Source organism: Chiloscyllium punctatum, chromosome 7 (genome assembly GCF_047496795.1).
Source record: "Chiloscyllium punctatum isolate Juve2018m chromosome 7, sChiPun1.3, whole genome shotgun sequence".
Taxonomy (NCBI): Eukaryota; Metazoa; Chordata; class Chondrichthyes; order Orectolobiformes; family Hemiscylliidae; genus Chiloscyllium; species Chiloscyllium punctatum.
This window is the reverse complement of record NC_092745.1, coordinates 54,446,730-54,472,434: the sequence shown is the minus strand read 5'-3', so window position 1 is coordinate 54,472,434 and position 25,705 is coordinate 54,446,730. Positions and strand designations below refer to the sequence as shown.

At 42.3% G+C, this 25,705-nt stretch overlaps 1 protein-coding gene across 3 annotated transcripts; it reads left to right on the top strand.

Annotated features, from left to right (window-relative positions):
- Positions 1 to 699: 699 nt before the first annotated feature.
- On the top strand, positions 700 to 25,705 carry LOC140479656 (3-keto-steroid reductase/17-beta-hydroxysteroid dehydrogenase 7-like). Of its 3 annotated transcripts, none has more exons than XM_072573591.1 (9): positions 700 to 984; positions 5,679 to 5,882; positions 9,698 to 9,790; positions 10,955 to 11,069; positions 19,600 to 19,794; positions 20,917 to 21,021; positions 21,115 to 21,171; positions 25,065 to 25,163; positions 25,336 to 25,515. In XM_072573591.1, the coding sequence occupies exons 1-9, from the start codon at positions 944 to 946 to the stop codon at positions 25,351 to 25,353; spliced, it is 927 nt and encodes a 308-aa protein (XP_072429692.1). In that variant the 5' UTR covers positions 700 to 943; the 3' UTR covers positions 25,354 to 25,515. The 3 variants fall into 3 exon arrangements, with proteins under 3 accessions (XP_072429692.1, XP_072429691.1, XP_072429693.1); XM_072573590.1 differs by lacking the exon at positions 25,336 to 25,515 and adding an exon at positions 25,531 to 25,705 and having other exon boundaries at positions 701 to 984; XM_072573592.1 differs by lacking the exons at positions 700 to 984; positions 25,336 to 25,515 and adding exons at positions 1,044 to 1,604; positions 25,531 to 25,705.

Below are 25,705 nucleotides of genomic sequence, written 5' to 3'. Positions count from 1 at the left end.
TGCCCTCATGCAATTAGGGATGGGCAATAAATGAACAAAGGAAAAAAACGTACTGAAGCTGCTGCTGGAGAAGAAAAGCAAGAGGTCGATAGCTTTGTAGTGTAGATGCAGGTGTTGGACTGGGGTGGACAAAGTTAAAAATCACACCACACCAGGTTATAATCCAACAGGTTTATTTGGAAGTACAAGCTTTCGGAGCACTGTTTCTTCCTCAGATAGCTAGGAGTAGGATCATAGAACACAGAATTTATAGCAAAAGACCATGGTGTCATACGCTGATGCAATATATTAAACAAACCTAGATTACGGTTACGTCTTTCATCTTTTACAATGGGTTGCAGGTTTCAATTCATTAATATGTAAATCCCAGAACTTCTTTCAAGTCACATTCCTGAGATAACTTAAGGTTTTATATTTAAAAAAAGTGACATCCCAGCTCAGGCAGTGCATTAAGGGTGTGAGGTTAGAGTCTGTATCCCAATCTCGACTCAGACTGGTTCTATTTCCAAAGCAGAAACTTACAAAATGTCACATGGAATATGAAAAAAATTTACTGCCGACAGATTGTGTGCGTTTTGAACAAAATAGAATGTTAACTGCAAATACAATTTTGTCGTTACTGATAGGTCGAGCGGTTTAGAGACCCACGCAACGAGGCGGCGCCTCTAATTTATGGTGGGCGGTGCCCGCCGTCCCTGACTGGCTGGTTCGCCGCTGCGAGGGCTCGGCTCCGACCTCAGGCGGCGGTGACGCGATATGGTGCGAGGAGGCGGAGTCGCTGACACGCACATGTACAAACACACTCACACACACACACACAGGGAGGAGAAAGGAGTCAGAGTCGTGAGCAGACACGGAGCGGGCAATTTAACCGGCCGCCGACCAACCTTGACAAGGTGAAGGAAGAAGAGCCGAGCCGCGGGCGAGTCTGGTCCCCCGAGCGATGGCCGCGCGCAGGGTTGTCCTGGTAACGGGAGCCAACAGGTAACCATGGAGACGGGAGCCAGTGGCCCCCTAGCGGCAGGGATGGGACGAGGCGAAAGGCATCTGTATCTTTGGAGAGGCACCAGCATGAGGGGATGCACTTGTGGCGGGGCTGTACAGTGATGGTAGCGGCCCTGCCCCTGGGCCAGGAGACCCCCGGGTTCAAGTGCCACTTGCCACCAGTGTTGTGGCATAATGTTTCTGAACAAGCTGTTAAGCAACTATCTGAGCTGTGAAATGAGGATTCTACACTGGTTTTGTCCCTGGAGGTGATGGGACTCGAACCTGGGCCTCCACCCCAACTGAACAGATTGATGTGGAAAATATCTAAAACGTTAAGTCAGAAAGGTGTGGATGCAGGAGGAGCTAAGAGGGTGCTTGTAGCCCACACCCTTGGACAATTATTCCTGTGCTGACTGCTGCTATGAAAGTATGCCTTGAATACAGGCCACATTTTGGCAGCATTGTCTGTATGGTCCTTCTTCATAATTGAAAAATGAGGTCTTGGGCAGGCTGCCTAAGCACTGTTTGATCTATACCTAGGCTTACCATTGCCTTGATGCAGAAAGGAAACTAAGAAGGAGGGACTGGAAGGAAAATGCACTATTTGCTGGCAGCCTGTATGTATTAATAGTTGGAAGTGCAGCCATCAGTATATATGTGAGAGTGTCTGTAAGCAAATGTTAGTGAATGACTGATAACTTTTCATTCATCGCTGACCATGAAATATGAGCCACATTTAAATATTTATTTCTTCACTGTTGGTGATACTTTATGTGCACAGTGGTTGCTAAATTTTTCTATATTATAATCATGGCTTCACTTATTGGCTATAGTACGAATGGCATTGCAAGTTTGATTTGACCCCATGAAGTCTCATGACATCAGGTTGAACATGGGCAAGGGAAACTCCTGTTGTTTAAAACAACTGCCCTGCCTCGAGCGCTGACTTAGTATTTGTCCATGTCAAATGCCATTTTGAGAAAATGTTGAGGGTGAGAAGAGTGCAGAATGTATTCTGGGTAGGAGTTTCAATGTTCATCACTTGGATTGGCTCAGTAGCACCACTACTGACTGAGCTTTTGTTTTTTCTTTGCTTATTTTTTCCCCCAGCACCCATGTTGTGTGTGTGCAGGTGTGAGACACAGTGAAAGACACAAGGTGCACAAATCTTTATTCAAATTTCCACCACCAAGAAGAAAGGAAACACCCGAGTGGCCAGTGGGGCAATGCTGTGTGATCAAACAGTGAAGGGAAGGGTAGGGATTAAATGAAACTAGAGTTGGAGGGGGAAATAATGCACTCCACTCCCTGTGGTGCCCTCCTGTCCCTGAACAACTCCAGGGTGTTGGTGGACACTGCATGCTCCTTTTCCAGAGACACCCGGGCTCTAACGTAACAGCGGAAGAAGGGCAGGCAGTTGGCCCTAACGACCCCCTCCACTGCCCGCTGCCTCGACCTGTTTATGGCCAGTTTGGTCAGGCCCAGGAGCAGACCCATGCAGAGGTCTTCAGACCTGCCCTCCCCCCTCCGTACCGGCTGCCCAAAGATCAGGAGCATGGGACTGAAGTGCAACCAAAAGCAGAGAAGGAGGTTTTTGAGAAAATCAAAAAGGGAGTGCAAATGCCCACACCCAAGATATACATGGTCTATGGACTCCACAGCACCACAGAACAAGCAGTTGGGATGGGAGTCCGTGAACCACCGCAATCTGTGGTTGCAGGGGACCGCTGCGTGCAGCACCCTCCATTCCAGATCCCCGAGAGAAAGAGGGAGGACCCCCGCATAGAGAGCCCTTCACTGGAGAATCACTACTGACTGAGCTAGCTGAAGTACAGTAGCTGGTAGATTGGGTCTGCAGTAAGTGATGAAGGAACCACCAAGAGAAAAAAACCTACTAGACCTCATAGTTACCAATCTACCTGTCTTCATAGATGCATTTGTCCTTGACATTATTGATCCTTTTGGAGACAGTCATGTCTTCGCACTGATGATTCCATTAACTGTGTTGTGGCCATGATAAATGGGATCCATTCAGAACAGATCTGGCAGCTCACAACTAGGCATTCATCATCCATAGCAGAATTGTATTCAACCACAGTCAGTTTCTTGTGACTTGGCATATCCCTCTATCTATCATTACCATTGAGTCACGGGATCAACTCTGAGGGCACTCTAGAAACAACACCAAGCGTACTACAAAATGAATGTCAGCTACAATACAGGTCTACATGTTAAACTGCAGAAGCTAAGTGGTGCCTCAACCAATGCGTCAAATCTGCAGTACTTCATATCAAGTTGTGAACAATGGCCGACAGTTAAACAACCAACAGAAGAAGGAGGGTCTACAGGTATCCCCATCTTCAGTGATGGCAGAACTTAGCACATATGTCCAAAATGAGCGGCACAGCGGTACAGTGGTTAGCACTGCTGCCTCACAGCGCCAGAGACCTGGGTTCAATTCCTGCCTCAGGTGACTGACTGTGTGGAGTTTGCATGTTCTCCCCGTGTCTGCCTGGGTTTCCTCCGGGTGCTCTGGTTTCCTTCCACAGTCCAAAGATGTCCAGGTCAGGTGAATTGGCCATGCTAAATTGCCCGTAGTATTAGGTAAGGGGTAAATGTAGGGGTATGGGTGGGTTGCGCTTCGGCGGGTCGGTGTGGACTTGTTGGGCCGAAGGGCCTGTTTCCACACTGTAATGTAATCTAATCTAATCAAAAAAAAATAGCATTTGCCATCATCTTCAGCCAGACTACAGAGTTGATGATCCATCTTGTCTTCCCCGTGAGGTCTGCAATATCACACATACCAGTCTTAAGCCAGTTTGATTCACCATTTTAGAATTAATGTAAAATATTTCCATTTCATTCATTGAGTTTTCAGATCTACTTTAATCAACAAAATTAATCATACCATAAAAGATTTGTATTTGTAGATAGTTATATTCTCTGCAAATAATAGTTACAATAACATCATTTTGGACAAAGTATGGTCAGTGCAAGGACAAGGTCAGCATTCTACTTGTAGCTTTGATAAAATGGAGCCAAATCAGCAAATAGTACTAGATATATATGTTACAAGTTTGTTGGGTGAGCAAACATTTGTATGCTATGAAAACTGAATTTTCTACTTCAGGGATAATTGCTTTGTTTCTAAAGTACTTCCATAGAATCCCTACAGTGTGGAAACAGGCCATTTGGTCCAACAAGTCCACACCAACTCTCCAAAGAACAATCCATCCAGACTCACCTGCTCCATCCCTATAATCCCCACAGCTAATCCACCTAACCTACATATCCCCACCTTTGTGGGCAATTTATCTTTGGATGATACCTGACTGACTATGCTTTTCCAGCACCACACTTTTCAATTCTAATCTCCAGCATCTGCAGTCCTCACATTTTCTCCCTGGGCAATTTATCATGACCAATTCACCTAACCTGCACATCTTTGGACAGTGGGCGGAAATCGAAGCACCCAGAGTAAACCGATGCAGACACTGAGAGAATGTGCAAATTTCACACACTGGATTAGTGGTGCTGGAAGAGCACAGCAGTTCAGGCAGCATTCAACGAGCAGCGAAATCAACGTTTCGGGCAAAAGCCCTTCATCAGGAATAAAGGCAGTGAGCCTGAAGCATGGAGAGATAAGCTAGAGGAGGGTGGGGGTGGGGAGAGAGTAGCATAGAGTACAATGGGAGAGTGGGGGAGGAGATGAAGGTGATAGGTCAAGGAGGAGAGGGTGGAGTGGATAGGTGGAAAAGAAGATAGGCAGGTCGGACAAGTCAAGGAGACAGTAATTGAGTTGGAAGTTTGAAACTCGGATGAGGTGGGGGAAGGGGAAATGAGGAAGCTGTTGAAGTCCACATTGATGCCCTGGGGTTGAAGTGTTCCGAGGCGGAAGATGAGGCGTTCTTCCTCCAGGCGTCTGGTGGTGAGGGAGCGGCGGTGAAGGAGGCCCAGGACCTCCGTGTCCTCGGCAGAGTGGGAGGGGGAGTTGAAATGTTGGGCCACGGGGCGGTTTGGTTGATTGGTGCGGGTGTCTCGGAGATGTTCCCTAAAGCGCTCTGCTAGGAGGCGCCCAGTCTCCCCAATGTAGAGGAGACCACATCGGGAGCAACGGATACAATAAATGATATTGGTGGATGTGCAGGTGAAACTTTGATGGATGTGGAAGGCTCCTTTAGGGCCTTGGATAGAGGTGAGGGAGGAGGTGTAGGCACAGGTTTTACAGTTCCTGCGGTGGCAGGGGAAAGTGCCAGAATGGGAGGGTGGGTCGTAGGGGGGTGTGGACCTGACCAGGTAGTCACGGAGGGAACAGTCTTTGCGGAAGGCGGAAAGGGGTGGGGAGGGAAATATATCCCTGGTAGTGGGGTCTTTTTGGAGGTGGCGGAAATGTCGGTGGATGATTTGGTTGATGCGAAGGTTTGTAGGGTGGAAGGTGAGCACCAGGGGCGTTCTGTCTATATTATTTATTTCATTTCTCTCAACATTTTCCATGTGCCTGATTCCAGTTGGTTTGTGTTCTGTCACATTCCAAGGGGGCCTGGCTTTGAAGCTTTTTTGGTTGAATTCAATCTTGCTCAATATCCTTTGAAGGTAATACCTAAGCATTATATTTTTATCACTGAACTGTATGAATCTTGTCATTAATTGTGTTGTCTTTGCAATTGATTATTGCTTTATTCCCTTCCCAGTGGCATAGGTTTGGCACTTTGTGAACGCATACTATCTGAAGATAACCAGATACATCTGTGTATGGCATGTCGCAACATGCAAAAAGCTGAAGCTGCTAAGTCTGAACTTCTTCTGACACATCCTGGAGCTGATATTAGCCTTTTGAAAGTAGATGTTGGGAATGTTAAATCTGTTATCAAAGCGGCAGAAGAAATAAAGCAAAGGTACTACAGTGTCATTATTATGAATATTGTTAACACGTAACAAATTTAATTGCTTGATATTTGCAAGTTGATTTTCAATGATTATTCCAGCAGATCAATATAAAACAAGTTTCTTGGTGCCCCCCACATTGTGTAGCTGGAATGAAATACATTTGCTATAGGTTTGAAGAAATCTTTCAAGTTTATGTAAAGTCATTTTCATTCTTTAAGTTTATATTTTGTGAGTATACTTACTGCCTGGTGGTGATTCTCTGCTCAGCCTTCAATGTTTGAATGTGTCATTAGTATCTCCAAGATCCAGTATTCAATTTGTGGTTTGACAGGGTACTGCACAGTTTGATCACTACATCCTCTGAATTTAGTTTTTCTGCTCAATATGTAGGTCAATATTCTATTGGTTTTATTAATTGTTGCTATGCATTGTTTCAACATTTCCAGCATGAGACTGGGCACTTTTCAACTTTATCTTTAGCTATTTCAATGCTATTCTTGAAGAAGTTATGCTTAGTTAGTCTTCCTGTGTATAGTAACTGATACTACTTCAGTTTTTTCTTGTCAGCTTGCATATTTTGTGTGACCGATTCTGTAATTTCTGAACTGTCTCGTCTGATTCTATTAGCTCAGCATTTGATAGAAATGATCATGTTTGCATTGGGTTTCTTAATCAGCCCTTTGCTGTAAGTTAAAAACTGGAGGAAAAGACCTTGGCTTTATACCATTGACTTCAATGGAATTTAAACTTAGTCTAAAGCTCATTTCACACTATCACCATCTTCCTATCACCATCCAAGATCTGCCCCATAATACTTTGTATCTCGTCCCACGTTTAGCAGGCAGTTTAGCAGGCAGTACAAAGTGATGTACTCTAATGTTATAGCAGCATCAGCGTGAGCCACATGTTAGCTAGCAGAGCATTGTGTTACTTCCTGAAATTCAGAAAATACTGGTAATATTCAGCAAGCCAATTAGTACCCTGGTTTCTCTCTCCATATGTAATATTTCATGGCAATCAATGACCTTTGGTCATAACTTGAACTACAGACTGATTTGATATTGAGTTCTGATAGTCCAACAACCACATGTGATAATCAAATTAGATTTCATGCAACAAAGCAATTAAAGAGAAAGTGTGCTGCAATAGCCAGTCTGCTTCAGTGCATGGCTGAAGAGCTTCAGGACAGAGGATGCAGTGATAGAGATCCTTGTGGAGGGAGGAGAACTTCAGGATGGGCATCCTTGGAAAAAGTTAAAAATCACATAACACCAAGTTATAGTCCAACAGGTTTATTTTGGAACTGCTAGCTTTTGAAGCATTGCTTCTTCATCCACCTGATGAAGAAGCAGCTCTTCGAAAGCTAGAGCTTCCAAATAAACCTGTTAGACTATAACCTGGTGTTGTGATTTTTAACTTGGACCACCTCAGTCCCACGCTGGGACCTCCAATCGTTGGAAAAGGCTTTGCAGTAAGGCAATAGCGACTAGGAGAATGTCATGTTCTTTTTTTGCACTTTTTAAACTCATCAGGAGAATAGTCTTTATGCAAATGATTGGAACATTTTCTGTTTATGGAATTCAAGTTTAGCACCAGACACACCTAAGATATACAGTATAGCCCAAATAGGTGCAAAGAATAGAATTCTCTGGTCCACCCTAAAACTGAAGATAAGGAAGATAACTACAATGCTTTGAAATGTAAAATCAATAAGAATATTTTGAATATTGCTGTATAGAGAGATATGTTGCTGAATCTTTTTGTCTTACACTCAGGACAAATGCAAGAATACCAAATTTTACACAATCGAAATAATTTATACTATAAGTGACAGTGATGCTAATTAATTGGCTAAGGTATTGCCATAGAGAAAGCAATGCAAAACTAAAAGCTTCTGAAGCTCCCTGGTAGTTCAGAAATGTGGCAGGCTTGAAAGTTTTCTTTCTATTTTCAGAGAATGTGTCTCTGTATTTTGCTTGAAATTCGAGGTCAGACTCATGAGACCAATTAATAGGATCTTATGCAATTATATATTCTGCTGGGAATCAATGCCTGGATGTCTTAATGTGAATTAATAAATGGAAGACCATGTGTTATCTATAGTGATCAGGATAAATTTTTCTTCTAGAAAACATAAATAAGCCACATGACGAGCTGAACTCATTTAAGTTAGCTGTTAGTTTTGATAGTAATACAGTCAGGATTGTTCAGCAAATATCATCCAATGGGCTTGTGTAAACATGGGCTGAAAAGGTATTGTCTATACCTTTCCAATCACAACAACTGAAGGAATATGCTGGTTTATTTGATCAGCTACTTATTAGGACACAGAGTCTATGTAACATTACTAACGTTCATATATGATACTATTCAAATGCGTGGGACAGAGCTTCTTTCTAGACTGAAAGCAACATCCTTACAGTGGAAATACCACTTGCATAGTCACTGTATATTGTTACGACATGGGTTAAACACTCCTGCTTAATTTAAAACCAGCAACACAAAAGATTTATCCCATGCAGCAATCTGTAAAAATTCGAGTGGCCAAGGACTATGTAAAGGAAAAATTAACAACTTTATTTCTTAAAGTATAACAGAATAATTAACCAACCACTATAATTACAATTGCTTTCTCTAACCTATCTTTTTCCTTTCCTTCTATAATACTAGTCCGATAAAACTCCATTAAGATTTACAAAACAACACTTCTTATCTGAAAACCAGGTGGCTGTAGGTTCTTGTCTTCAGATCTTTGTGTCTTCTTTTCTCCTTGTTAGGAATTTCTGTGTTACACATTACTGATTGAAAAAGTACTTTTAAGAGAGATACTTTTTGAAGCAGTCTGTTTATATGCTGGGACTTGGCAGTTCTCCTCTAAACTGTTCAATTTCCCCCCGGTCTTATACCCCAGAGCATCGGATTGTGTCATTGGCTTTTAAGATTGTCAATATACTCAATTAAAACTTGATTGGAAATTTATTTTTCTGGGTATAATTTAAACTGATTGGCTAAATTCGAATTTATTTTTGTCTCCAGGCATCGAGCTAATCAAGTTGTTTGACCAAGTGTTACATACATTGTTGCCTTTATTGAGAACACTTGGTGCTATGTTCAGTAGTTCTGCTGCTTTTAACGCTCTCTTAAAGTACACCCACCTCTTCTTAACAATATTAGCAGCTTGAAATGGATACCTTTTTAACCTGTTGTTCAAAGGTTTGATGTACTGACTTTCCAGAATAATTTGAGGTAGACCTGGAACTTTTCAGAGGTGGTGGCCTTTGGCCCAGCTGCAAGGGAATAGTTTTGAGAGTTTGAGATTTAGGAGCATTCCTAATTTTGTGTCCTGGTCTGACCTGCTTTTATTCCTGATGAAGGGCTTTTGCCCGAAACGTCGATTTCGCTGCTCGTTGGATGCTGCCTGAACTGCTGTGCTCTTCCAGCACCACTAATCCAGTATTTGGTTTTCAGCATCTGCAGTCATTGTTTTTACCCTGATAAATAACCAACCTATGGAAACTTCTACTTTTTTCATTCAATCAAACAGTATTTATAAACCTAAAAGCTGTATTCCTGATGAAGGGCTTTTGCCAGAAACGTCGATTTTACTGCTCCTCGGATGCTGCCTGAACTGCTATGCTCTTCCAGCACCACTAATCCAGAATCTGGTTTCCAGCATCTGCAGTCATTGTTTTTACCTAAAAGTCTAATCAACCAACTGCCATCTCACATTTAATTAATTGTTAACAGGAAAAAAAATTGCATTGTATGGTGATTGTATAAAAGTCTGTTTTCATTAATGTGTAAATACTTTGTTTTGATGCAGGTATCAGCATGTAGATTATCTCTACCTGAATGCTGGAATTATGCCAAATCCTCATTTCAGTTTGAAAGCCTTTCTAAGTAGCCTGTTGTCCAGGTATTGTGCCAAGAGAAATAACCAGTTGCTTAAATTGCTGATTTATAGTGAACAAGAGTAAAAAAATTAAAGTGACTAAAATGTCTGTTTCTTGTTTTTCTAATCCATTGTTTGGGTTATTATGTAAATACAGGTAATAGTTCTACTTGTGCAACCCCATGCTGTAGAAAAATCACACTTTGCCAACACTTCAAGCTCTGTTTTTAATGTAATCACATTACAGCCAACACACATTTTAAAAGTTTGCGCTTTAGACCATATTAACAAACACATTATTACAGAATAACCTGTAACTGTATAATCATAGCTCTGATCTTAATCAAACCCAACAGTAGAAACAGGGTGGATTGGCTCAGGTGCCTATTTTACACCCATCTTATGTTGCTCTCCATTGGAGCCTGGAATATTAAAGTTATATTAAATTGATATTTGTGCTTTGTTTACCTTTACAATCTCCCAATTTGTACCTCTTTGATACAACCACATGTTCACCTAAAATCTGATCTGTGATGCCCTGCACCCTGTCATTGTTGCTACTTTCTTTTGCTTGCTCAGCCCTCATCTTTCCCAAATGAAGATTTAATTGACGCTCATTTAATGTTTGTAAAGCATGTTTTCAGCATTTTAAAAAGAATATTTTTAATATAAGCACATTACAGGAACTTTTTAATTGAGCCTTAATTAAAATCAATTAAATTGGCCAAAACGTGTTAATATTTTCAATGGCACACAGCCATAACAAGATAGTGAGACAAAGGACGTTTGGGGAAAATAATGTTTTTACTACAGTAGGTAGAGTTGGTTGGTCAGCCAGTTCAGAGACATGCTTGAAGATCCGTCAAAAGATTGGTGATGTGAGATGGACCCTGGTTTGCAGGATATCTGAGTAACCAGTAGCATTTTGAGTTTGTACTGGTATTTAATAATCGCTGATGGTATACCACATATATTGGAACAGTGTCTAAATTATTGTGCCATTCATAACTAGTCAAGAATCTTTAGGCCAAATAATGAGATCTTACACAGTTGTATATTCTACTGGGAATCGAGACCTGGATGTCTTAATGTGAACTAATGAATGGAAGAGCAAGTGTTATCTATTGTGTTCAGGATAAATTAAAGCCAATACTCATGTTATCTTGTGATGGTGTTTTCATTTTAAAGAAAAGTTTTCGTCATGTTTCAAACTGGGCAGGGATTGCTCACTCAAGAAGATTGGCTTACTGATGATGGACTACAGCAAGTCTTTATGACCAATGTCTTTGGTCACTTCTTACTGGTAAGAATGTATGTCTACTCATTGCAAGTAAATGTGCTGTCATATAAAGATCACTTATTGTGTACTGCCAGGGAGTTTGTACTAACTAAAGCCTTGCAAAAGATTCTTGATCTGCATGTTCAGTGGAGTAGTTGCAGGAGTTTCGCATTGCATTCCTCATGTTTCTTATTTTCCCAGTATTTTATCATAGATGGGCTGCAAAGCTAAAAAAACATTGACCCTTTGCTGGAGTAAACGCGACCAGCAATAGGAACCCACACTAGACACAAATCTAGTATTCAGAACTGAGAAACAGATGAGGAAAATAAATTGGCTTTCTTCAGGCTTGAGGTTTTTTTAACTGCAGAGAAAGAACAGTTCCTTCTTTTCCAGAGGTCTGATGCTTTCTGCCCAAACATTCACATTCACAAGCTGTTCAACTATCTGGGAGCCAATCACATAGTTGTTGCTAGGCGGAAGGCCTTTGTCATCAACAACTGGCCACCATTTCACAGACCAATCAGCTTCATTTTTGCTGTCTAAATCTCACTTCGTATACACCTACTGTGTACAAAGGCTCCAGCTCATCTGTGATTAGAATTCCACCCCCCCACCAGTTGCCTGAACAAGCAGCAGTGTAACCAACATTTGCAATGACAGTTAGATAACGTTTTTTAACAAAGTGCAGTATTCCTTTCCACAATACGTGATTTTTAAAAAATAGTTCTTTCCCCATTCAGTCCACAATCAAAAATACAGAAAAATAAAAAGATGCAGTCCTTCTTAAAAAAAATGTGAAAACCATAAGTATAGTTGAAGAACATTGTTAACACCAAAGCCCTAGCTGTTTGATTAAGAACTTCAATTCTAAATTATGTTTCTTATTTTAATAATTATTACATTTTTAGAGTAAAATATTTAAATATAAATCCATTTCTTTTCCCCATCAAGTCTTGTGAAGAGAAAAATCGATATTAGCATTGTCTTTCCCAGCTACCGGCCCTTTTTCAACCTCCCTTTCCAGTTCAAACTTCTTGAACATGCTGTCAGCTTCCAAATTCATGCAAATTATTTGTACTCCAGTGTCTATTCACTATCACAGAAGTGGAACTACTCTTACATCACAAATTATATTAAAAAATAAAGAACTGCAAATGCTGGAACTCTGAAACAAAATGACATGCTTTATGAGTCTGACTATGTTAGGTCTTTGATCTCCTTGACCTTGGTCCAAATCTTTGATGCAACTCACAACACTAACTTCCTTCGGCATAATTCTGCTGTTGCTATTTTCAGTAATGACGACCATAACATTCCTGGATTAGTACGAAATCCAACATAGCTGATGAGACTGGACTGAATGAATCTTGCATACCTCTAAATGGAGCTCCAGGTCAGACCATCATTTCCAAGTTTTACTTGGTTTCTTTTTACTCATCACAGTTCACTAATTTCCTTTAGGGAAAGAAACTTACTGTCCTTGTTCATTCAAACTCCTGTCCCACGAAAGAGGTGTATCTGAAAGGGGTGGCAAGGTGGCTCAGTGGTTAGCACTGCAGCCTCACAGCAGCAGGGTCCCAGGTTCAATTCCAGCCTTTGGTGACTGTGCAAACTCCACACATTCTCCCCATGTCTGCGTGGGTTTCCTCCAGGTGCTCTGATTTCCTCCCACAGTCCAAAGATGTGCAGGTCAGGTGAATTGGCCATGCTAAATTGCCCATCATGTTAGGTGCATTGATTAGAGTGAAATGGGTCTGGGTGGGTTACTCTTTGGAGGGTCGGTGTGGACTGGTTGGGCCAAAGGGCCTGTTTCCACACTGTAGGGAATCTAATCTAAAAACTACTTCTGAAATATCCTAACACACAACTCGGTTATATCAAAACCAATATAGTGGTTGGCATCCATTTAAAAAAGCATCTTCATCATGCTGTAATCATTTAGGATGTACAATACATGCTTGCCTTGCCAGCAATGTTCACCCCCAAAAAAGTAGGCAAAAAGCATATAATTTCACAACTAATTCTATTATAAGACGTGTATTTTTAATAAAATGGCTGGTTTGGCCACTTTTTTTTTTGTAAGTGGGCAGACACTTACAGAGCTCTTGTGATTTCATGAACATTACCTTATTTGATTGTCGAGTAGGGAAGAGGGCTTTTGTTATAAACACAAACAGCCGATCACTGGATTAGTGGTGCTGGAAGAGCACAGCAGTTCAGGCAGCATCCAACGAGCAGCGAAATCAACGTTTCGGGCAAAAGCCCTTCATCAGGAATAAAGGCAGTGAGCCTGAAGCATGGAGAGATAAGCTTGAGGAGGGTGGGGGTGGGGAAGAGAGTAGCATAGAGTACAATGGGTGAGTGGGGGAGGAGATTAAGGTGATAGGTCAAGGAGGAGAGGGTGGAGTGGATAGGTGGAAAAGAAGATAGGCAGGTCGGACAAGTCAAAGAGACAGTAACTGAGCTGGAAGTTTGAAACTCGGATGAGGTGGGGGAAGGGGAAATGAGGAAGCTGTTGAAGTCCACATTGATGCCCTGGGGTTGAAGTGTTCCGAGGCGGAAGATGAGGCGTTCTTCCTCCAGGCGTCTGGTGGTGAGGGAGCGGCGGTGAAGGAGGCCCAGGACCTCCGTGTCCTCGGCAGAGTGGGAGGGGGAGTTGAAATGTTGGGCCACGGGGCGGTTTGGTTGATTGGTGCGGGTGTCTCGGAGATGTTCCCTAAAGCGCTCTGCTAGGAGGCGCCCAGTCTCCCCAATGTAGAGGAGACCACATCGGGAGCAACGGATACAATAAATGATATTGGTGGATGTGCAGGTGAAATTTTGATGGATGTGGAAGGCTCCTTTAGGGCCTTGGATAGAGGTGAGGGAGGAGGTGTGGGCACAGGTTTTACAGTTCCTGCGGTGGCAGGGGAAAGTGCCAGAATGGGAGGGTGGGTCGTAGGGGGGTGTGGACCTGACCAGGTAGTCACGGAGGGAACAGTCTTTGCGGAAGGCGGAAAGGGGTGGGAGGGAAATATATTAGGATGTGTGGATTGGAAAAGTAGATACCAAGGCAAGAGCGTAATTCATATGTGGAACTTGTTCAAGGAGCAACTATTGAGTGTCCTTGATAAGTACGTACCTATCAGGCAGGGAGGAAAGGGTCGTGTGAGGGAGCCGTGGTTTAATAAGGAGTTGGAATCCCTTGTTAAATGGAAGAGGGCGACCTTTGTAAAGATGAGGCGTGAAGGTTCAATAGGGGCGATTGAGAGTTATAAGGTAGCCCGGAAGGACCTGAAGAGAGAGCTAAGAGCAGCAAGGAGGGGACATGAAAGGTCCTTAGTTGGTAGGATTAGGGAAAACCCTAAGGCTTTCTATAGGTATGTTAGGAATAAAAGAATGACTAGGGAAGGAATAGGTCCAATCAAGGATAGTAATGGGAAGTTGCGTGTGGAGGCTGAAGAGATTGGGGAGGCACTGAATGAATACTTTTCGTCAGTATTCACTCAGGAACAGGACATTGTTGTCGATATGAATACTGAGGCACGAATAAGTAGAATGAATGGCTTTGAGATATGTAGAGAAGAGGTGTTGGAAATTCTGGCAAGGGTGAAAATAGATAAGTCCCCTGGGCCTGATGGCATTTATCCTAGGATTCTCTGGGAAGCAAGGGAGGAGATTGCAGAGCCATTGGCCTTGATTTTTGTGTCCTCTTTGTCTACAGGAGTAGTGCCAGAGGACTGGAGGCTAGCAAACGTGGTTCCCTTGTTCAAGAAGGGGAGTAGGGATAATCCTAGTAACTATAGGCCAGTGAGTCTCACTTCTGTTGTGGGCAAAGTCTTAGAGAGAATTGTAAGGGATAGGATTTATGCACATCTGGATAAGAATGATGTGATCAAGGATAGTCAGCATGGTTTTGTGAAGGGCAGGTCGTGCCTCACAAACCTTATTGAATTCTTTGAGAGGTGACTAAGGAGGTAGATGAGGGGAAAACGGTAGATGTGGTATATATGGATTTTAGTAAGGCGTTTGATAAGGTCCCCCATGGTAGGCTACTGCAGAAAGTACAGAGATATGGCATTGAGGGTGAGTTGGAGGTTTGGATTAGGAATTGGCTGGCTGGAAGAAGACAGAGGGTAGTAGTTGATGGCAAAGGTTCATCTTGGAGTGCCGTCACTAGCGGTGTTCCGTAAGGATCTGTTTTGGGACCATTGCTGTTTGTCATTTTTATAAATGACCTGGAGGAAGGGTTAGAAGGTTGGGTGAGCAAGTTTGCGGATGATACGAAAGTCGGAGGAGTTGTAGACAGTGAGGAAGGATATGGCAGGTTACAGCGGGATATAGAGAAGCTGCAGAGCTGAGCAGAAAGGTGGCAAATGGAGTTCAATGTAGCTAAGTGTGAGGTGATTCACTTTGGTAAGAGTAATAAAAAGATGGATTACTGGGCTAATGGTAGACTACTTGATAGTGTGGAAGAGCAGAGGGATCTTGGTGTCCATGTACACAGATCTCTGAAAGTTGCCACCCAGGTAAATAGTGCAGTGAAGAAGGCATATGGCGTACTGGCTTTTATTGGTAGAGGAATTGAGTTCCGGAGTCCTGAGGTCATGCTGCAGTTGTATAGGACTCTGGTGCGGCCGCATCTGGAATATTGTGTGCAGTTTTGGTCGCCATACTATAGGAAGGATGTGGAGGCACTGGAACGGGTGCAGAGGAAGTTTACCAGGATGTTGCCTGGTATGGTAGGAAGATCGTATGAGGAAAGGCTGAGGCACTTGGGGTTGTTTTCATTGGAGAAAAGAAGGTTTAGGGGTGACTTGATAGAGGTGTACAAGATGATTAGGGGGTTAGATAGGGTTGACAGTGAGAACCTTTTTCCACGTATGGAGTCAGCTATTACAAGGGGGCATAGCTTTAAATTAAGGGGGGGTAGATATAGGACTGATGTTAGGGGTAGGTTCTTCACTCAGCGAGTCGTAAGTTCATGGAATGCCCTGCCAGTAGCAGTAGTGGACTCTCCCTCTTTATGGGTATTTAAGCGGGCATTGGATAGGTATATGGAGGATAGTGGGTTAGTGTAGGTTAGGTGGGCATTGATCGGCGCAACATCGAGGGCCGAAGGGCCTGTACTGCGCTGTATTCTTCTATGTTCTATGTTCTATATCCCTGGTGGTGGGGTCTTTTTGGAGGTGGCGGAAATGTCGGCGGATGATTTGGTTGATGCGAAGGTTTGTAGGGTGGAAGGTGAGCACCAGGGGCGTTCTGTCCTTGTTACGGTGAGAGGGTGGGGTCTGAGGGCGGAGGTGCGGGATGTGGACGAGATGCGTTGGAGGGCATCTTTAACCACGTGGGAAGGGAAATTGCGGTCTCTAAAGAAGGAGGCCATCTGGTGTGTCCTATGGTGGAACTGGTCCTCCTGGGAGCAGATACGGCGGAGGCGGAGAAATTGGGAATACAGGATGGCATTTTTGCAAGAGATAGGGTGGGAAGAGGTGTAATCCAGGTAGCTATGGGAGTCGGTGGGTTTGTAAAAAATGTCAGTGTCAAGTCCATCGTCACTAATGGAGATGGAGAGGTCCAGGAAGGGGAGCGAGGTGTCAGAGATAGTCCAGGTAAATTTAAGATCAGGGTGGAATGTGTTGGTGAAGTTGATGAATTGCTCAACCTCCTCGCGGGAGCACGAGGTGGCGCCAATGCAGTCATCAATGTTGCGGAGGAAGAGGTGGGGAGTGGTGCCAGTGTAATTACGGAAGATCAACTGTTCTACATAGCCAACAAAGAGACAGGCATAGCTGGGGCCCATACGTGTGCCCATGGCTACGCCTTTGGTCTGGAGGAAGTGGGAGGATTCAAAGGAGAAATTGTTAAGGGTGAGGACCAGTTCGGCCAAACAAATGAGAGTTTCGGTGGAAGGGTACTGTTGGGGACGACTGGAGAGGAAAAAACGGAGGGCTTGGAGGCCCTGGTCATGGCGAATGGAGGTGTAGAGGGATTGGATATCCATGGTGAAGATAAGGCGTTGGGGGCCGGGGAAACGGAAGTCTTGGAGGAGGTGGAGGGCGTGGGTGGTGTCTCAAACGTATGTGGAGAGTTCCTGGACTAGCGGGGATAGGACAGTGTCAAGGTAGGTAGAGATGAGTTCAGTGGGGCAGGAGCATGCTGAGACAATGGGTCGGCCAGGGTGGTCAGGCTTGTGGATCTTGGGAAGGAGGTAGAACCGGGCAGTGCGGGGGTCCCGGAATATGAGGTTGGAAGCTGTGGGTGGGAGATCTCCTGAGGTGATGAGGTTCTGTATGGTCTGGGAGATGATGGTTTGGTGATGGGGGGTGGGGTCATGGTCGAGGGAACAGCCGATCAACCTTGTCCCTGAACACCACAAGCCGATTTCACAATAATGAAGAAAACACAATAGGCAGCCAGAGGATGTCTGCCTTGAAGTTTTTCTCCTCTCTCTACAAGAATCTCAGGGAGTCCCTCTCCCACTGCAGCTCCCAGGCCATTTCCTCTGCTCTGAAGCTCTTCAACCACTTTGCCTCTATTCCTGATGAAGGGCTTTTGGCCGAAACGTTGATTTTCCTGCTCCTCGGATGCTGCCTGAACTGCTGTGCTTTTCCAGCACCACTCTAATCTAGGATCTGGTTTCCAGCATCTGCAGTCCTTGTTTTTACCTAGCCAGAGAAACTGCCAGCTGAGTTTATTGCCAGAACTCTGCACTAAATCAACAGGCCATGTACTTGCGATATTGTTTTTTAAATAAAATAAAGCAATTGGCGACGAGTTTAAAGAAGGAACTTTTTAAAAAATTCATCGACGGGATAAGAGCATCACATTTATTGGCCATCCCAGAGGGCAGTTAAGAATTAACCATATTGCTATGGGTCTGGTGTCATATGTAGGCCAGACCAGGTAAGCATGGCAGTTTTTTTCCCTGAAGGACATTAGTTTTCCAAAAATCAACAGTGGATTCATGGTTATTAGATTCTTAACTCCATTTTTTAAATTGAATTCAAATTCTACTATCTGCCATGGTGGGATTTGAACTTGGGACCCCAGAGCATTATCTGGGATCTTTGGATTAATAGCCCAGTGGTAGTACCACTAGATCACCACAATTCAGTGTACAAAACAACCTTGATTATCTAAACAAGACTGGCGGGGGGTATTTTGTTCAGATAATTGATCATTCCAATAATTGATCTGATCATAAACAAGCGGTAATTTGAGTGCCTCGGTTATCTGGCAATGCACACCATAATGCCCTTTAACTGAATGCTGAGTTGCTTACTGCCATTTTTATAGGACCTTGAGATCTTGTTTGGATAATCTGAAATTTGGATAATCGAGGTTGTTCTGTATATCTGTAAGAATCAGCCTGAGGGCTGCAGAATATTTTCAAGCAACTGGTGTTGGTATCAGTAGGGAACTTGTAGGAATAAAAGTAGCAACAAAGAAACTCTGTGGTCATGTTGTTTTCTCCTTCATTCAAACAGGTAAGAACAACAATGGCGGGGGGGGGGGGTGGGGAGGAAGGAGGTTGCAAATGGGAACAAGGCTGTCTGGATCATGTGGAAAAGACTCTCATCCTTCACATTTCTGCTGTTGTCTAACTCTGGAATTGCTCTCACATGATTCCAATTAAGATAGGAAATGTCAATACCATTATAATCCAAGTTTATCTGGCTTCTCTTTCTGATTCATATGATTACCACCAAGTCCCCAAGTATCTCTACTTGACCGCCCTCTTCCTCATCTGCATACTGTCCATTGACAATATCATCCACAGACAATGGGGTCTTTCACATACAGTATACACTGACAACACCTAACTGCTCCATTTCCACTGTGTTGTCAGTATTACTTATTCAATATTTTGTCTTGGGTGAGCCACAAGTGTTTCCAGTTGAATTATTGAGGAAACCAAGCTCATTTTATTAACCCTCTTTGCCTCACCTTCTTCCCATCTCTTAAACTTCGTTTCCTGTTCCCATTTCCTCCCTCCCCGTTCCTAACTATTGTCAAGTGAAAACAGAATGTGCACAGTTTCTGTTTCCAAGTGGACCTAAGCAGAACTTTCAAACCTATTATGTGCCATCAGAAAGCCAATCAACTTCTGTATACCTCTACAGCATCACCTCTAGCACTTAATGATTGGTATATTAAAAGTTAAAATCATATAAATTGTAATTTCATAATGAATTTTCACTTTTAAATGCATTAATTTATATTTAAAGTGCATCCACATAATTTCCTTTATTTCCTCTGCCTAATCTTATAAATTACATTACAATTTTTTGGTTTCGATTTTGTTTCTCCAAAGAAAACAAATTAAACTGTACAAAGAGGTTAATCAGAAAATGAAAATACATTATCTTAAATTTGGTGGAGATTTATACATTTTCAAGGAAGCATCTCATGTGACTAGAATGTGTGAATTTAATATCTTGGTCTTTTACAAGGCACAGTGAGAAAGTGAAAACCATCATAAAGAAAATATTGAAGAGATGGAAACAATGCAAATTATGGTGTAAAACCAAACTGTTAATTTTTAATTATTAAGAATGTCTATTCCTAGATTCGCAACCTGGAGCCTGTACTCTGTCAAGCTGATTGTGTGTCACATGTAGTTTGGACATCTTCTCGCAATGCAGGGAAATCTGCCTTCAGTCTGACTGACTACCAGCATAGTCAAGGCCAGGAATCATACAGTTCTTCTAAATATGCAACTGATCTACTTAGCGTAGGTTTGAATAAGCACTACAATAACAAGGTAAATTTGGTATCAATTGTTGCAACATGCTAAGATGAAAATTTATAAAGACTGTGATGAGACTTTATTAATGTTTATGAAAAGTAACACTGATTCATGTACAAACTTTACCAACTTACAAACAATTCTGCAAGTAATTTCCTGAATGGACATCTTTATTAGCCTGTTTTAAGAAGCTAAAGAAGTGTTTAGAAATGGGATGTCTAAGATTTTTTTCTATCCGCTAACAACTATGGCAATTTAAGCCAAGGAACACTGTGTATTGTGTTTCTCTCCTCAACTTTTCCTGTCAGTAAGATTGATCTGTGTGTATATGTGTGCTACATGGTGGCTCAGTAGTCAGCACTGCTGCCCCACGGTGCTAGGGAACTGGGTTCGATTCCACTATCTGGTGACTGTCTGTCTGTTTGCACATGCTCCCCATGTCTGCATGGTTTTCCTCCGGGTGCATTGGTTTCCTCCCACAGTCCAACCATGTGCAACCTAGTGTGCAAGCTAGGTGAATCAGCTATGGGAAGTGCATGGTTACGGGGATAAGGTAGGGTCTTGGTCTGGGTGGGATGCTGTTCAGAGGACGTGATGGGCTGAATGCCCTGTATGGAATTCTATGAACAAGTTGTGAATTTTTTTCACCAGTTTTTGTTCCCAGATTGCATAGTGTTATGGTGTCTTATGAAATTCAGTCTCTGAAAAGAGCAAAGCATGAGATTAAGGAGGGAAGAAGTGTATTTGCAGCATTCGCTTCCATTGTTTAGTACAAGAGGAAGAAAAGTGGTATGTTTAATGCAGTCTGTAGTTTGCTGCCATTACTTTCCATATGAAAATAAGGTAGAGGCAAGTTTGCCTTCATTGTCAAAAGACTTGAAGAGAAATCATTCCTGGTTAACTTACAAATTCACAAATCGTTTAATGTTCAAAGCTGTTTTTGACTGGAGCTATAGTTTGGGTGTCATGCGTATCGTGGGAGGAATTTTTTCTTGTACTTGGCTTCATTGCCAAAAGAACATATTATCAATTAATGTTTGTGGTCACAGTATACTGCTGTCTTCCAACGTGAGAAAAGATTTTTGATTTGTCCACATGCAAATTTAACTTAGTCTTTCCATCTACTCTTACTTCCAGGGTCTGTTTTCTAGTGTGGTCTGTCCAGGTCTTGTTTTGACTAATTTGACCTATGGTATCTTTCCTTCTTTCTTCTGGACATTAATTACACCCATTATGTGGCTGGTGAGTAAAATAGCTTTGACATTTCCAAATCCGAGCAGCAGTTTTGATCAATTTGCACTTTTAACAACATTCATTATTTGTTCTGTCCTTCAGATTCGTGTATTCATAAATTCGTTTACACTGAGCCCTTACAATGGAACAGAAGCATTGGTATGTAGCCTGAGTCTTGATCATTTGGAAACATTTCAATCCTTTATTGTCATCAATAACTCACACAGTGGTTCAGTAGCTAGCAATGTTACCTCACAGTGCCAGGGACCCAGGTTCGATTCCAGCCTTGGCTGACTGTCTGTGTGGAGTTTGCACATTCTCCCCATGTCTACACAGGTTTCCTCCAGATGCTCCAGTTTCCTCCCACAGTCCAAGTTAGGTAAATTGGCCATGCTAAATTTGCTCAGTGTTCAGGAATGTGTAGATTAGGTGCATTAGTCATGAGAAATGGAGGGTTGTAGGGTAGGGGAATGAGTCAGGGTGGGATACTCTTTGGAGGGTTGGTGTGGACTTGTTGGGCCAAATGGCTGTTTCCACACTGTAGGGATTCTATGAACTCTCAAGAAGTATAACACTAAAGTTTTAAAATCTTTACTGGCCAAATTTAATTCCCAAATGAAAATCATTAGATGTTTTCATCTGTTTAATTACACATACAGGCAAGTCAGGTAAATTCCAATGAGCACATATGCATCAGGTGAAGTGCAAACTTAAACACATACAAATTTAAAGCATAAAATTCTTTGCTGGTTAAGATACTATTATTCAATAATGCTATTCACAAGAGGCTTTTGTCACACACTTAATGCTTTGGAAAAATAGGTAACTATGAGCTTCCCTTTATATGGCTGAGCTGACTATTTCATTTGAGAAGAAATTGTTCCTAATTTCTGAAAATAGCCCAAGACTCAAAAGATTCCACACTCACTCAGAGTCACTGAGCTTAACAACATTGAAACCAGCCCCACGATCCAACTCATTAATGCCAGCCAGATATCTTAAATATATCACAGTGGCTCAGTGGTTAGCACCAGGGACCCAGGTTCAATTCCAGCCTTTGGCAACTGTCTGTATGGAGTTTGCACGTTCTCCCTCTGTCTGCATGGGTTTCCTCTGGGTGCTCCGGTTTCCTCCCACAATCCAAAGATATGCTGGTTAGGTGAATTGGTCATACTAAATAGCCCATAGTGTTCAGGGATGTGTGGGTTAGGTACATTAGTCAGGGGTAAATATGGAGTGATGGGGTGGGGGAAATGGGTCTGGGTGGGTTGGTGTGGACTTGTTGGGCTGAATGGCCTGTTTCTGCACTGTAGGGATTCTTCTTCTAAATCTAGTCTCATCTGCCAGCATTTGGCCCAAATACCCTCAATCTATTCATGTACCCATCGAGATACCTTTTAAATGTTGTAATTCTACCAGCCTCCACCCCTTCCACTGCAGCTCATTCTATACACGCACCACCTTCTGTGTGGAAAAGGTTGCCCTTTAGGTCCCTTTTTTAAAATCTTTCTCCTCTTACCTTTAACCTATGCCCTCTAGTTCTGGACTGCCTCACCCCATTTTTTTTTACCCTATCCATGTCTCATGATTTTATAAACCTCTATACGGTCACCCTTCAGCCATTTGATGCCTAAGGGAAAATGGCCACAGCCTATTCAACCTCTCTCTATTATTCAAACTCTCCAACCCTGGCAACATCCTTGTAAATCTTCTCTTTTAAGTTTAACAACATGTTCCCTATAGCAGGGAGACCAGAAGTGCACACAGTGTTCCAAAAGTGGCCTGCCCATAAAGACAAGCATCCCAAACACTTCCTTCACTCTCCGGTCTACCTGCAACTCCACTTTCAAGGAACTATGAACCTGCAATCCAAGATATCTTTGTTCAATTACTTTACCAATAGGTGTATGAATCCTGCCCTGATTTACCTTTCCAAAATGCAGCATCTCGCATTTATCTAAATTAAACTCCATCTACCATCCCATTGGCCCACCTGATCAAGATCCCATTGTACTCTGAAATAATCTTCTTCACTATCCACTACACCTCCAATTTTGTTGTCATTGTAAATTTACTAACCATACCTTCTATGTTCATATCCAAATAATTTATATAAATGACAAAAAACAGTGGACCCAAAACCAATCCTTGTGGCACACCACTGGTCACAGGCTTCCAATCTGAAAAGCAACCCAACACTACTACACTCTGTCTTCTACCTTTGAACCAGTTTGGTATCCAAATGGCTAGTTGTCCCTGTGATCTAACCTCGCAAACCAGTCTACTATGAGGAACTTTGTCGAATGCCTTACTGAAGTCCTTATAGATCACGTCTACTGCTTTGCCCTGATCAGTCCTCTCTGTTACTTCTTCAGAAAACTCAATCAAGTACATGAGACATGATTTCCCATGCACAAAGCTATTCTGACTATCCCTAACCAGTCCTTGCCTTTCCAAATACATGTAAATCCTGTCCCTCAGTATTCCCTCCAACAACTTGCAATGTAAGACACACCAGTCTATTGTTCTTTGTCTTTTTCTTACCAGCTTTCTTAAATAGTGGCATTATGTTAACCAACCTCCAGTCTTCCAGCACCTCACCTGTGACTACTGATGGTACAAATATCTCAGCAAGGGGCCCAGCAATGACTTCCTTAGCTTCTCACTGAATTCTGGGGTACACCTGATCAGGTCCTGGGGATTTTTCCACCTTTATGCATTTTAAGCTATCCAGCACCACCACCTCTGTAATAATGACATGTTTCAAGATGCCACTACTTATTTCCCCATGTTCTCTACCTCCCATATCCTGCTCCATAGATACAAATACTTACTCACTCACTCTATTCGTTGATTTAGGCATTTTCTTCCAAATTAGTTCAGATCTGTTGTACTCTTGACTCTTCCAACTTCATTTCTCACTTCATGGTTAAAATCTCCAGCAAGCATTTTAATAGCAAAAAGATTATTTTAGCCATTATGACTAGGAAAGAATGAATATGTATATGGTGTGTTGCTACAAGTTGCAACTTCAAATCCTATTCATTGCAAATAGAAAAACAAAAGTTTGTTTCACTTGACTTATACAATTTATGGGAACAGTTTTGCTACAGAAAAGCGTGCACAGGCCAATAACCTGCAATTCTGTGTGTGCTGCTTTGTTGATAGTGGGGAGGGGATAATTTTAGCTTAACTGGCTGGTTTGCAATCAACAGTGGCCTTGACAGCATAGATTCAGTTCCCACAATGGCTAAGGTTACCATGAAGGACTTTCCTTCTTCATCTCTCCCCTTGCTTGAGGCAGGGTGACCCTCTGGTTAAGCCACCACCAGTCTCCTCTCTATAATGAGAGAACAGTCCATTGGTCTGACAGGACTATGGTGACTTTACCCAGTGTGGAATTCAGTAATGGTAGTGCCATTGAGTGACAAGGAGCGATGATGAGATTCCGTCTCATTGGTGATGACACTTGCATTTGTGCTGCAAATATTATTTACTACTTGTCAGCCCAAGGTTGGTCTTGCTACACTTGAACATGGACTACCTTAGTACCTGAAAGGGTCATGAATGGCACTGAACACTGTGCAGTTATCGGCAAAATCCCTATTACTGGCTTCACTATGGAGGGAAGATCATTCATGAAGCAACAAAAGGTGTTTGGGCTCCAAATACTACACTGAGGAGTTCTTGAACAGCTTTTGTGGTGGAATGGTCTTGCCCCTACCTCTAAAAAAAGGAGGCCCAGGTTAAAGCTCCACCTGCTCCAGATCTGAACAAGTTTACTAGAGAATATCTGGCCTGAGGAATTCCTGCAGCTCAGATGACTGACCTCCAACAGCCCCAACATCTTTCTGTGTGCCAGGAATGAGTGCAATTTGCAGAGATTTTGCTGATGTCCCTTGATGCAACAGTTAGTAAATGGCAAGAGAAATGCCACATTTTGTTCAAGCTTTCCTTCCAGTTTTTTTTGTGTGTTTTTAAAAGGAAAAATAATTTTTATGTAGAGATTCCCATTCAGTTTCTTCCATTTCTGTCCTCTTTCAATTTTCTAGATCTGGTTGTTCTCACAGAAGCCAGAATCACTGGACCCAATGAAGAAATATCTCAGCTGCACATCTGGATTTGGGAACAATTACGTAACCCTGTGCAAGGTCAGGTGCTTATGAATATAGTACAATAAAATGCAGTGACTGTTACCACTAGTATTATAACTTATTCCAATAAATATTTACAACAAAAAATAATACATATATATTGGATCTTACAATAGTTAGTGGGTGTAAATTGAATACTTGGTGAAATAAATATTTTTCTATGTTTCAGTATTACCATCACAATTAATCCAAATAGATCAGAACTCTTGCTACCTGAGAAATTGTCCCCACAAACCAACAACAGGCAACATTGCTATTCAGAAGACTGCCATAGATTTTATTTTTGTAAATTAGTGGAAATAATTGTGCTGCCTTGTCAATTACAGCTTGCATTAAGATAACAGGCCATTTTTGTTCTTATTAGATGGACATCAATGTTGAAACAGTTGAAATATTTTATCAAGAGTTGTTAAAGCTTGAAGTCCAGATGGAAGAAAAGAATAAAGTTGCTGGTGACCGTAGTTAATACTGTAATATTCTTAACATTGCACACAACACTTCCTAATGGGAGCAAATAAAACTTGGTTTATTAAAGTTGA